This window comes from Pinus tabuliformis, chromosome 2_2 (assembly GCF_031772625.1).
Source record: "Pinus tabuliformis cultivar Carrire ecotype Pingquan chromosome 2_2, CPIR1, whole genome shotgun sequence".
NCBI classification, from domain to species: Eukaryota; Viridiplantae; Streptophyta; class Pinopsida; order Pinales; family Pinaceae; genus Pinus; species Pinus tabuliformis.
In genome coordinates, this window is record NC_142300.1 from 70,341,159 (window position 1) to 70,355,496 (window position 14,338).

The following is a 14,338-nucleotide window of genomic DNA, read 5'->3' on the forward strand; positions in this document are numbered from 1 at the left end:
CTGAAGAAATATTTTAAGCTTACATGATTAGTTACTAAAGGGAACTTCTTATCAATTAGGTAGTGTGTCCACATTTTAAGTGCGTGGCTGATTGTGGCTATCTCAAGGTCACAAACTACATAGTTTCTTTCATTCTCCTTTAGTTTCCAAGACTTGTAAGACACCACATGGTCATATGGCATAAGAAAACCTCCTAAACATCCAAATATTTGTTAATACATAGCACAAAAATTATTATCAGGGCATGTTATGTTTAACACAAGTGCAAAAATGAGTAAATATTTTAACAACTCAAAGATTTCTTAGCATTTTTTGGTCCATTCGAATTTCACCCCTTTCTTATATAGGGAGGTTATGGGGTAAGATAATTTAGAAAATAATTCCTTGAATTTGTGATAGTATCCAATAATAACTAAAATTATCTTACATCTTTCATGTATTTGGGAATTTTCCAATTAGGAATGGCCTTTACCTTTTTGAAATCAACCTCTATCCTATTCTTAAATATCACATGTCCAAGATATTGTATCTTTTCTTCATAAAATTTGCAATTGTTGAACTTAGCATATAGTTGATGTACACACAAGGTTTGCAACACTATTCCAAATGGTGTTTTTTCTCTTCTCATGTTTTTTAATAAATCATGATGTCGTCTATAGATATTAACACAAAATTATCATGAAACATAATAAACTTGTTATTCATAAAGCACATAAATGTAGCATGCTCATTCATAAGCCCAAAAGGAAGCACTGTAAGCTCATAGTGTCCATAAGGAGTTTGAAAATATACTTTTGGAATGCCTTCTTCTATAATTGGTGACAACTAGATTTGAGATCTATTTTAGAGAACACAATCTCCCCTCATACTTGGTAAAATAAATTGTTAATTTTGGGCAGAGAATATTTATTTTTAATTGTAAAGTTACATTACTCTCGATAGTCTATACATAATCTAAATTCCCCATCATTCCTTTTGACAAATAGGACTAGTGCACCCCACAAAGAAATACTAGGTCTAGTATACCATTTATTTAACAATTACCATAAGTACATTTTTAGCTACATTAGTTATGGTACACTCATTAAGTAAGCTTCTTTTGATACCAATGTTGCTCCCTGTATTAGATTTATAGAAAAAAATATCTCTCTTAGGTGGTAAACTAAGGATCTCATTAGAAAATACATTGTGATAGTCTATGATAATTTGTAAATCATTCAAGGATTTGACTCTATTGTTTTGTGAATGGTCCTCTACTTGGATGGAAAATAGCTAAAAGCCTTTCCTTACAACTCTCTTTAATTATAGAGAAGATGTTTGGTGCACAAAAATGGGCTTAGGTATGCCTTTTATAACTTGAATTTCTCCCTTTTCTGATGTATAGGTAAGCATTTTATCCCAGTACTTAACAATTTCCTATGCCCTTCCAGCCAATCCCATCCATGTAAGGCATCATATGAACCCAGTTAAATTCACAGTGGTCTGATTTCTATTTATTATGACTAGGAAAGACTGCAACCAATTGGTAATTTTTATTTTTGTACCAGTTGCTAGCTGGACCAACCATGAACTCTTGTATTTTTCAGACTTTACTATACATTTTTGTACAATATGGTGACTAACATAGCACACGCTAGCACAAGGGTCTATCAATATAGAAACAAATTGGTTTCAAAAATAACTTTTATAATAATATTCATACATCTCTATTTTTTAATGGTTTTCACACCTCATGTACTTGCAACTAGGGAAAATTTTAACCCTAAATTTATATGTATAATAAATGGGCTAATCCCCATGATACATAGGAAATATGGGAGGCAATTTTATCAATAATATAATATGTATATATAATTTTTTTGGCGAATATCTCACCAGATTATATTATTTTGTACAGTGATAGAGAATCTTTCACTGAATTATAAAATCTTGTAAGATCTTGGCAAATCTTTTACTGAATAATAAAACATTGTGATGTCTTGGCGAATGTTTTATTAAAGTATGAAACCCTATATGATAATAAGAAAACATATTCATTAAACTCTAATATACTAACATACATGTTTGGAAAAAGAAACATAATTTTCTCTTCCTATAGACAATGTTCCAAGTTTCAGTGGTTGTGTTTATCAAGGTTCTTACAGTACACTCTTTCATATCCTTCTATTAGTTTTGATAATATTCCACAACAAAGTTATTGTAGGTGTTGATATTGACAATGAGCTCTTTCAATGTAGGAGAGATTAATATTTTCTCTACAACTTTTCTCAAGCTACCACTTTTTTCAAGTTATCAAATTTCTTTCTTATTCCATAGACTCCAACTGCGAGAAAAAACAACACATCAAGTTTCTTTACCCCAACATGCCAACAAGTAGCAAGCCCCAACTATATTATATAAGAAAGTATTAGGTATCCCAAGGGCTTGAAGGGGATCTAATTGAAAGAAGTGACCATTGTTAGAATCCTTCCAATCAATATATGAATATATAAATGTAGATTTATTATTATTTTAATTGGAAATCTTCAATTAAATAATAAAATTTAATTACGTCTCTCCTAATCTAAATTTCATATTACCATAATTCACTACCCTCATAGGTTTCGCATCTTTTAACAGTGTTGTAACATGTAGATTAATTTCCTTTTTGGTGAACAATCTCCACCTTTTAGGAAAATATGGTGCAGTGGCTCCAAGCCCTACAGATCATTAGGACAAACTAAGAATAGCACAGAAGATGAAAGGTTGTACAAACCAACTTATTTTTCAAACAATTAATCCAACATCAATACCTAAACTTTTTCATGAAGATATCATATTGAGAATCTTTGAAAAATGGTCATAAATCTTCTGCGAGGGTGATGTGGAAAGAGTGATAAGGTTTCATTGTTTTGAATTTTTTTTGTTAAATAGAAAAAGTTAAAAACCAATATTAATGGAGATATTGGTATTTTTCACTAAATTTTGTGAAGTGACTAAATTTAGCATTAACCATTCATCTTAATATGTTTTTACAATATAATTTCCTAATTCTATTTAATATGTTCATTATCATAAAAACCAACCTATATCCATCTTAACTCCACATCTACCAATCTATTTATCCCTCTCAGCACTTGGTAGACCCAGAATTAAGATGGATCTAAGATGATAGAATTTCCTCTTTAAATAGTCTATGCTCACTTGAATACCATGGTATTACTGTGGGTCAATACCATGGGTTATCATAAACTTGGAGCTTAAAAAGTACTATTAGTAATTTATAAAAATTTATAAAATTAATAATTGATTTGTATTTTAATTTTTATTTTAACCAAGTTAAAATATTTAACATACATTAAATTACAACATCTATTTTTACTCTTGATCAACCAAGCCCCGAGAGGGATCAAATATTTTTCACTCTATGCTAGTTTGCATATCACGATATTTGATACCTCTCGGGGCTTAGTAGATCCAGAGTAAAGATGGATCTATGCTGGTTTAATTCCCCCATTTAAATAGGCTACATTCAAGTGAATACCATGGTTCAATACAATGTGCCATTTTTTTTTATTAATACTAATGTTAGGGTTAATAATGTTTTTTTTGCATGGTATTAATAATAATCTAACCCATGGTATTTGGCCCATAGTATTTTACCCACAGGTTTCACCTAAATCTAACGTATTTTTTGAGTGTTCATAAATATAAGGTGACTTATGGTGTAAATATAAAAATGTTGTTTTATTTGTTTACCATACCTTTCATTTATTTATATATTTGATTCACTTAAATAAAACCTCTTTTTTGATCCTTCATAAATAGAAAGAGGGTTATGGACTAAATATAAAAAGAGGTTTTATTTATTTACTATACATCTAGTTTATTTATATTTTTATTTATTTACCATAACTTTTAAGTAAGTATAAAAAGAGGTTTCATTTATTTACCATACCTCCACTTTATTTATATTTTTATTTGTTTACACCCTTGCATGTATATAAGGTGACTTATGGAATAAATATAAAAAATATTTTATTTATTTACCATACCTCTCATTTATTTATATTTTTATTAATTTACCATACCTCTTTTATAAATATGGTATTTGGCCCATAGGATTCACTTAAATGAAACCTATTCTTGAAAATTACGGCGAATGGAAGGTTGTAACCCCTGATTTCAAGGGCTAAATTTACCTTTTTTACCCTCTCCCTTAAAATAAGGTGGGATATTTGAGTTGATTTGTAAAAATGTACTATGATACAAAATATTCGCCCACTAAGAATTTAAAACCCCTTAATTTCGCCAAAGGGCGAACATTCACCGCTAAAATTTTCCATGCTTGCAACATATATTCCCGTATATGGCTTACGACTAAAGCCTGCATGGATGGATTTATAATATACAATCTTGTTTTCTTTTGGGAACAATGTAAACTACATACTTCTTTGAAGTTTTATTGCAAGTTAATGTATACATGGTTATGACTTCTATTCCCTTAATGTTTTATTTTTACTGCTTTCTTACTATGCCTCCACAAGTGGTATTTCTATTTATATTCTTATTATAATTTATGAGTGCACCCTAGATACTTTTCATATTGTGGTTTTCATTTGATATTTTGTAGACAAATAAGTATACATTGTAGCTATTATTATGATTATGGTTGTAAATATATATATGTACCATGTGTTTAATAACTATATTTTAAAAGATGAAAACTAGGCTAAAATCTTGGTGTACTCTTGTCATGGGAGATCACAAAAGGTCCTTTGTAAGCCCTACTATATTTTTTTATAGCATTGTCTAAGGCTTGGCCAATCGAGAGGTTTGCCTTCCTTTTCGGGGCTTGCATAAGCTAACCTAGAGATAAAATTATTTGTTTATTCCGACCACATAGTCTAGAATATTATAATAATTTTATGTTTACTCTTGTACACAGACATATACCACAATACCCACAAACATATTTATATATTTTCCTGTGGTTGCCAAGAACACAATCTACTAATAAAAAATTCAACTTTTTTTACAAATTGTACGCATTTTACTTTTTCTTGACATCTGTACAACCATCTCCACATAATTTTTTTTATTTTGTGTTCATAACCACATTATTATGGTTCCATGTATTGGTCCTCGATCAAGGTTTCTATCCCAAACCCATAAATCACAATCTCTATTATGGTGCCTCCTTTCTTATAACAGTTAAGTCCACAAATACATGCATACACAACCATTGCTTTTCAAAAAGAAAAGTTAACACGACCTATTCATTCACTCACTTAATTACATCTAAGAGAACAAAGAATTATACAAATATTTCCTACACAAATTTACTCTCAATTATGAACTGAAGAAACACTATATCTATCACAGATTCATTTCAAATAATTACATATGCTTATCAAGGGATCCATGAAAACAGGTTAAAGGCTTCCACTTTCCTCCCAACCACAAACTATGCCTCACAGTAGTTCTGACTCCTCCTTGCTTGGGAAGAAATGTAGGATTCTTCCTTCAGTTTTGACCTCCTTAAGCACTTAGTAGCATCATGCTACTTTTTAGGGTTTAGGCCTAGTCTTTCTCTCCTACTCGCAATTCTTTTGAAAAATTGACTTCCATCATCTCCCGCAGTCTCCTTTACATGGGTTCCAACTCATGGCATCTATCTCTAGCCATGGAATTTTAGGTGTTTTTCTTCTGTCACCTGTTCAACTGAATGGAAAAAATGAGGTCATTTCTTCTTATGTTTCTTCCCATCCCGAGGCAAAACTAATTTCAACTGTCCTCGCAATTAGGATTCTAATCTCGCATGATATTCTTTAACATATTTTCAAGAATAATAACATACAAAAGCATTTTCTCTTTTTATCAATAAAAATAAGTATTTGCATTATCACATAATGCACTTGTCCCACTTGACTTTTCAGCCACAAGTTTAATATAAAAGTCATAAAAATAATTTTACTGCGAGTATTATAGTTTATCTCTATATAAAGTTCTTGGAAAATTAAGGTGGAAGTTGAAGCTAATATTATTTTTTTGTTATTATTATTTTTAAATTTTTAATGTAGGTATTATTTTATTATTTTTAAATGTAATGGTACTTGACAACATGTCGCTCATCCTAATAATCTAGAAAACATATTGATGGGCCTCTAAATTAGACATAAGTCAATGACCATCTCACCATCCTTCAACACATTAAACCTCTCTTTTTTTGTATTAGATGACATATTTTTAACATTAATATGTTCATTAGGAAGGTTTAGAGATAATTACATATTTGTGCCTAATATTATTTATTTGTGTAGAGTATTGTGAAAATATTGGGCAGATTATAAAGATTTGGAGGAAAAGATAATCTAGGGACTTGCTCCCTACTATAGGTTGGATCAATATTGGATAATAAATGAACAAAATATCATGAATCATTAAAGTCAAATTCTGGAGCTCGAGTGAGTGAGAAAATCTAGGAATGTGTTATGTGTCATGTAATACAAATTCTTAGTGTTGGGAACGAGATCCACTCTTTGAGGGATTTTGGAGGGGAAAATTCCTCCTTTCAAGCATAATGCTTCCTCATCATTTTATATAAGTACCAATTCAAACTTTCCTCTAGAGGTATGTATTTATTCGTCTTATTGTGGAGAAAACTTGTATTTTTGCAACTCCACTTTCATTTCCAGTAGGGAGGTATTTGGATGGATTCAAATAACTAAGTTTGGTATCATTTTTAGATTATAAAGCTTGGTTTCCTACATAAGACTCTAATTTCCCTCAGGCTTGGCCGTCCGAGGAGCCTCAGAGCACTTTTTTATAATTTACTTTTCTTCTTTTCACTTCTTACTCACATGCATATGTTATTCTTATTTTTCCTACTTCTTCATTTAGTATTGATGTTTCTTTTGTTGTAAGATTGGGTTAAATGATTGAAGTGAGTTGTTTTGTAGGTTATTTAAAGATTCACAAGGATGATACATAATTATAATAGCTTTTAAAATTCATACTCATCATTGAGCTACTTGGATTGGTTTACTAATTCATAAATCTAGAATTTTTGGAAGTCCCTTTTCACGAAAAATAGTAATTTTCTGCTATTTTTTAAAACATGTTAATGATATTCAATTGAGCTGATTCAACTTGTATTAGGTCAGAAAAAAATCAATTTAAGAATAAAATCTAGACCAATACATTTTCCTTTGATGAAGTTAAGCATTTGATAGGTTAACTAGCCTACTAGTTCGGGTTTTTTTAGAGTGATTCCACTTGGAATGGATTCTTAATACATCATACTTAATGAAAAAAAATTGTCCCATCCAATTTTCATTTGATTTGATTGGTTATTTAGTAAATTATCTCCTCCTATAGAAATTATGTTTTTCTTGTAGAAATTATGTTTCGCTTGGTAGAAATTATGTTTCGCTTGTAGCACTCATGTAGCATGTGTAAAGTTGACCATATTTGCTTCAAAAGTTTGATTTTTTTCTTTTACGCTTGAATGATAAACCCTAGGCTCTAAATCCATGATTGAGGAAGAATAAACACCAATTAGGACATGGCTTTTTATAGAGTAGATTAAGTATATTTATTTGAATTCATGCTCTTAGGATTTCAATTACAAATTATTGTTCTTGCCTAGGATTAATTTATTTTCAAAGTAACATTTCCATTTATGCAATTAGTTTAGTCTTTGATTTCATGACATTCACTCCCTTACATAAGATTAATGAAGGAATGTCATATTGGATGCTACACATATGGTGCCAACACCTCTTATGTTTGTACGACACCACGTTGATAATTTAAGATGGTAGCCTTGGGAGTTGTAGCATTCTTGTTGTATCATAACCAATTTATTTTTTATTATAGCCAAGTTGGTATTTTTATTTAGAGAATATTTTCTTTTTATTTTCAAATGGACACTTGTAAGCACCATGTTGAGTATGGTCATAATCACGTGTAGCCCTCACATGTGATTATGCCATTTAAATGGAATCTAGGTTTTTAATGAATACAACTTTAAGATATTGTTTAATTATTCTAAGTTTTAGAGTGTTTGATTGAAATTAGGAGAAATAATCATTTGTTAGAATTTTTTTTTTGTTATTTAAATTTACATTTTTGAATATAAATATAATTGACACCCTAACAAATAATTTTATATGTGAGAGTTTCTCGAAATTCACTAATCAAACTTTCGAAATTCACTAATCAAACTTATTACGATGTTTCCAATCAATTTAATAATATAATTGTTTATATTATAAAAATTCACAGTGTACAACACACTCTCTAGATTGTTAATTTGTGATTATGCCATTTAATTGGAATCTTAATCTTTAAACAATAATACTTAAACAATTGATTTCATTATATTAAAATTAAAATATTTTTTTATTATTTTAAATTTTAGAGTGTTTAATTAAAAATTAACCAAATAATCTTTTTATCATTTAAAATTAATTTTTTAATATAAAATAGATTTAGTACTCTAAAAATTAGTTAAAGCACTCTAATTTTCCAAAGTTCCCAAAATAAACTTGTAATATTCCAATCCATTTAACAATATAAGTATTTACATTGGTGTACAAGGGACCCTTTATGACATTTCCTTTCCCTATCCAATGCTTTTTCAATGGACCCTCTATAGAGTAGGAATTCCAAATATGAATGTCAAATTTCATAGTTTCTATAACTTTATTGTCTATTTTAATAACTTAAATGTCCACTTTAATAATTTTAACACAAAATAAATTTTTAACTGTATTTGGAAAATCACCCTTAAACAAGAACATTCCCTCTCAAATTCCATCATTGCGGTCATTGATATTTCGTGTTCTTATCAAGGTGTTTTTCAACTTGGGTTCTTGCACCCACATGCGCTCTATAACAGAGTATGGGGGTAGATCTCAAGTAAAATGGTAAACCTAAACATGTAAACTTAAATTTAAACCTAACCCTAAACCTAAACCTAAATCTATGGTGTAGATATCACCTAGGCGAGTGTGGGGGTATATCTCAAGTAAAAACATAAACCTAAACATTTTATTGTGAGGACACTTAAACATTTTATTGTGAGCACACTTTGAAGAATCGGTTGTATGTTTTTTTTTCCGAAGGTGGCAAAACCTATCAAACTCAGGTGTCAAACCAACAGTGAGGACAGCCATCTCTCTCGGTTTGACTCATCACCGTTATCAAGGAAAACCACGCCACCTGTAATAACCCGCTCGTGGTCCGTAAGGGAGCAGGCTTTCACTCATGCCAGATGCCTCTGGGTCTTGGGCCGTTAAATAGGGAGATGTATATTTAAAATGATTATATTTAATATTTGATGATTTTACATATTATTGATAAAATCAATCATTTGTTCTTTAGATTTTATTTGGGGGCATATGATTGAAACCATTCTAGATCCATCTTAACTCCGGATCTACCAAGTGCCTAGAGTGATCAAGTGTCTAGAGGTACAAATCTTTCCTCAAATTTTACACTAAAAAAAAAAGTTTACACCTCAATAGATTTGATCCATCTCAAGATTGATAGATAGTGAATTAAAATAAATCTAAACTAATACATTACATTCACAGTCACCAAACTAAATATTTGTCATTTAGGGCGTCATTCATAAAAATATTTGTCATTTAGTGTCATTCGTCACAAACATTGAGAAAGATTTGATTTGGTTTTAGTGTGTCATTCATAAAAATATTTGTCATTTAGTGTCATTCGTGACAAACATTGATAAAGATTTGATTTGGTTTTTATATTTTTTTAGAATAATTCTTGAATTATATTTTCCCGGTCACTTCACAATCATAATCTGGATATTCTGTCGCGGAGATCTGAATGGATGTTACTGGTTACTCTGAATATTTAAAGGAAGATTGACTTTGATCGCGTGTAAGGCGGGGTGTTCCAGCTCATTGCTGAGGATCAGTGATTCATTCATAGCACTAAAATATAATTTAGTCATCTTATTTTCGATGTCGATATTATGTCCATTCAAGAACTTTTAAGAGCTTGAAAATTGTTAAAAATTTCTCATTCTACTAAAATTTATATTATTTTCCTAACAAGAATAAAATCTCTTTGGACCTTGCTATATGATAATAATGATGATGGTAAATTGGAATCCACCTCGTACCAGTAAAAGTGTCACGACCCAAATGCTTCCCCATAATGAATGAGTACATTTTGTGAACATCAAGGTAGGTAGTCGTTGGTGTGTGAATATAATATTGGATGTAACATCAATGTAGGTAGTCATTGGTGTGTGAATGTAATGTAATATTAGATGTAACCTGATGACAACATTAAGAAATACTGTTCTGATAAGATTTATATGCTTTCTCCCTGGGCTCTACTGGAGTCTCTTCATTCATGGTTGACTTCTTCTGCCTGTTTTCAAAGAAAAGAGACAGAGCAAACAAGCATACACGATGTCGTGCACCAGTGAAGAAGATTCGTGCTTCAACAAGGATCTGTCGCTCAAGTGGAGGATCGCAGCATTATTTACAATTCTGGCAACAAGCGCCATAGGAGTCTGCTTCCCGGTTATTGGGAAAGGATTCAAAGCTCTCAGCCCTGAAAGGGACGCTTTCTTGGTCATCAAATGCTTTGCTGCAGGAGTCATACTCGCCACTGGCTTCGTCCACGTTCTACCCGACGCTTTCAACTCTCTTACTAGCAGCTGCCTCAGTAATAATCCATGGGCCATCTTTCCATTTGCAGGATTCATGTCCATGGTCGGTGCTCTTGTTACCCTTCTTCTCGACTTCAGCGCTTCTGCTTATTACCGGAAGCGAGGGGAGAAATATTTAGCCACTGCAATCATCTCGGAGGATCCTTCCAATCATGGCGAATCTCATAATCGTATCCATTCTCATTCTCATTCTCATTCCCATTCTCATGCCCATGCCCATGCCCATGAAGATCAGGATTTATTAGAGGCAGGGAAGCGGAACATCCGGCAGCGCGTTGTTTCCCAGGTTAGTAGATTTTCTTATTAGGAGTGATTAGAGATTTTTACAGGGAGTCTTCTAGGGAAGTTGGAGAATTGCCTTGATCGTTTGGGCAAAAGAAATCCAAATTTGTTTAAGTGACAGGAGTTTGGGCAAAAGAAATCCAATTTATTTTATAGAGGTAGTGTTTGAATCATGTTGGAAATAGCTTTAGTACTGTCAAATTGATAATTTTTACTTGGATTCACAAAAATGCCTTCCAACATATAACTAAAATTTCCATAACTTTCAGAGCAGAAAAGCATAATGGTTAGAATACATGTTATTATATATTTCTCTAATGATAATAATATTGTGTAATGTATGTAATCAGTACTATTCTGGAAACTTATAAGAACAATAAAGTTTTCTTATTTTTTGCATAATTCACAGTGAAAAACATTCAGATTATGAGATATTTCTGAAATTTACAATTCGATTAGTTATTATAAAAGTTAAATAAATAGAATATTCTATTTAAAATTTTATTTTTAATTTCGAAATTAAATTATTATTATTAGTTAATAATCTATTTATTTTTAAATTGAGAGTTAAAATAATCAATAATCTCTTTATTTCAACAAAAAATTATTACTTACATCTATCTCTATAACCTAAATCTACAGGTATTGGAGGCAGGTATCGTGGCCCATTCGGTGATAATTGGTATAGCCCTGGGAGCATCCCAAGTTCCATGCACCATAAAACCTCTCTTTGCAGCTCTTACTTTTCATCAATTTTTCGGAGTGGGTCTCGGTGGGTGCATAGCTCAGGTAATAAAAATATAGAATGTGTATTCATATATATAGATATAACTTTTTCTTCAGAGTTGATTTAATAATTTTTTTTGGGAAGTAATAAAAATATAGAATGTGTATTCATATATATATAACTTTTTCTTCAGAGTTGATTTAATAATTTTTTTGGGAAGTTTAGTTTTTTAAGTTATTTTTATCTTTAATATTTTTTTATTAAAAATTAAATTTAATATTTGGCACTAATTGATCTCCCTCTCAATTTTTTTAATGAAGTTAAATGCCACTTAAACAAATCTATAAACATTTCATATGCTAATATAAATATATCCTGGTTATAAAATTCGTTTGTTCGTATGGGGGCAAAAAATAAGATTGGTCTTGATATTTTATGAGCGTTCGAAATTTCTTTTTTATTAAAAAATAGAAATATATATATATATATATATATATATATTTTCCCCTTGTACGGACTAATTTGGTAACTCTAAAATATATTATATTATATGTTTTCTTTCTCCAAATTTGTAAATGGCGAGGTGTCAGATTTATTTAAATGGATGGGACTTCTCTAAATAGTTGAATTTGATATTTGATTGCAGTTTTAAAGATATTCTAAAATCCGTTAAATGTTTAAACCACTTTCTATTTATCCATGTTCTTGAAATTTAAAAAGTAAATTTATGAAAAATTGAAACTCTTAGCTAGACTTCTTTTGTCAGAAATTTTATTTAAATCAATTGGCATGTGAATTGTCGATGAGGCCTGTGTGCATAATGCAGGCGGGATTCAAGAATGTAACTACAGTTTTTATGGCGTTGGCCTTTTCGCTAACGACGCCAATGGGGATAGCAATAGGAATCGGCATCTCCTCCACTTATAATGAAAACAGCCCGACAGCGTTGATTGTTGAGGGATTATTCGACGCGATTTCATCTGGAATTCTGATCTATATGGCCTTGGTGGATCTCATTGCTACGGATTTCCTGGGTCCGCGCATGATGAACGGTGGCAGGCTTCAACTATGGTGTTACTTGGCCCTCTTTCTGGGAGCGGGTGCCATGTCCTTGTTGGCCAAATGGGCATAAACCCAAACCCTAAATGGGCAGGTGCCATGTCCTTATCGATATTTGTGATACATAAAGATTTAAAAGACGTTTTTTTACATTTTTGTAAGTAATTATGGAGTAAAAGACATATTTTAAAGCTTTTATAAATAATTATTGAGTAAATTTCCTATTAATTATTATGAAATTTTGCCTTACTTATTTGAAAGATGTTTTAAAGTTATTTATTTATTTATTATGTTTAATTTTTTTTCCAACTTTTTCCAATTTACCTCAATAGAATATATAGATAGAAAATTTGGTATAATCTAAAAGTGTTTTTATTTGGTTAAGAGTTTATCTTCTTTGTAAGTAAGGAAACATGTTAGAGACTTAAGAGTGAGAGGTATCCTATAAGAGTTAAAGCTTGACCTTTTATGGACAACCAATGGTAATTGCATTTTTCATTTAAAAAAAGAATTAAAGTGGCCCGTTTTTCTTGAATAACAATGAAAGCTTGACCATTTATGGACTTGAATAACAATGAAATATTGACCATTTATGGACAACCTGTTAGCCTCCTGCTGCAGCACGTTAATCATCTTTCATAATCTACATTTTTACATACCAAATATGTCGTACAATGCATGCTGCAATTCTCCATATTTGCTACAAATGACCAAAGAACTGTCCATGAAAGTGTGCTAGTCTAAATGCCACTGTTATGTTCCAATTTTTGGTAAGCAATTCATTTTTGGTTTGAGGCAGTTTTTCAGTTGGAGGACTTCAAGCAAGGCATGTCTAACTCCCCTTCTTCCTCTTTCCCCAAATCACTCACTAACTTCCCCCAAAGAGGTGAAGATCTGCTTGATACCTCTTAGTTTCATCATTCTCCATATCATTTGCCTTGGTGAAGATCTGCTTCACTCAAGGAAGGTCCATACTGCTTCTATGAGTCATTTTCCCTCTTAATAGCCTAAGATTTACATACTTGTGCTTTCTTATCACTTTTCATGTTAACTACTAACTTTACTATGTAGCTCCCTATCTATTTCCCCTTCCCCTACTAAAACTATGTATATTACTCCCCTATATACTTATCCCCTCCCCCTGGTTGAAAGATAACCATATACATCCTCGGGAATTGCTAAGTTTATCTGAAACTTAGCAAGAGCCCTCAATACCCCCTCTAACCATCTCCCAAATGCATAAGGACTCATTCCTTTGCATAGTTTCCCTTCATATGTATAAAAATCCATCTTTGGGCCTTGTTTTACCTTTCCCAAGGCATGAACCCCTTTTTATAGGCCTAAACCCTCCTCCGATCCGAATCCCCTCCCTCCGACGCGATATCGCTGTCGGAGGTGCTAACAATGTTGGCTGCATATATATATATATATAACCATTTCCCTCTCCTCCGATGCGATATCGCTATCGGAGGCCCCCCTTATCATATCTCCCCTTTATCGCATTATACATATCGCGGTCGTCCGATCAAGCCTCAAATCCGACGGCCCGTATTAAGTCGCAACCCCCATTTCGG

General features: G+C 31.6%; 1 protein-coding gene across 1 annotated transcript; it reads left to right on the top strand.

The window, feature by feature from the left end:
* Positions 1–10,358: 10,358 nt before the first annotated feature.
* LOC149191494 (zinc transporter 5-like) lies at positions 10,359–12,837 on the top strand. The gene is made up of 3 exons (XM_089406252.1): positions 10,359–10,982; positions 11,621–11,767; positions 12,532–12,837. The coding sequence occupies exons 1-3, from the start codon at positions 10,434–10,436 to the stop codon at positions 12,835–12,837; spliced, it is 1,002 nt and encodes a 333-aa protein (XP_089262378.1). The 5' UTR covers positions 10,359–10,433.
* The last annotated feature ends 1,501 nt before the right edge of the window (positions 12,838–14,338 follow it).

Coding starts and splice junctions, on each gene's coding strand:
- LOC149191494 (XM_089406252.1), top strand. CDS start 10,434: ATGTCGTGCACCAGTGAAGAAGATTCGTGCTTCAACAAGGATCTGTCG. Junction 10,983..11,620: donor GGCAGCGCGTTGTTTCCCAG/GTTAGTAGATTT, acceptor CTAAATCTACAG/GTATTGGAGGCAGGTATCGT. Junction 11,768..12,531: donor TCGGTGGGTGCATAGCTCAG/GTAATAAAAATA, acceptor TGCATAATGCAG/GCGGGATTCAAGAATGTAAC.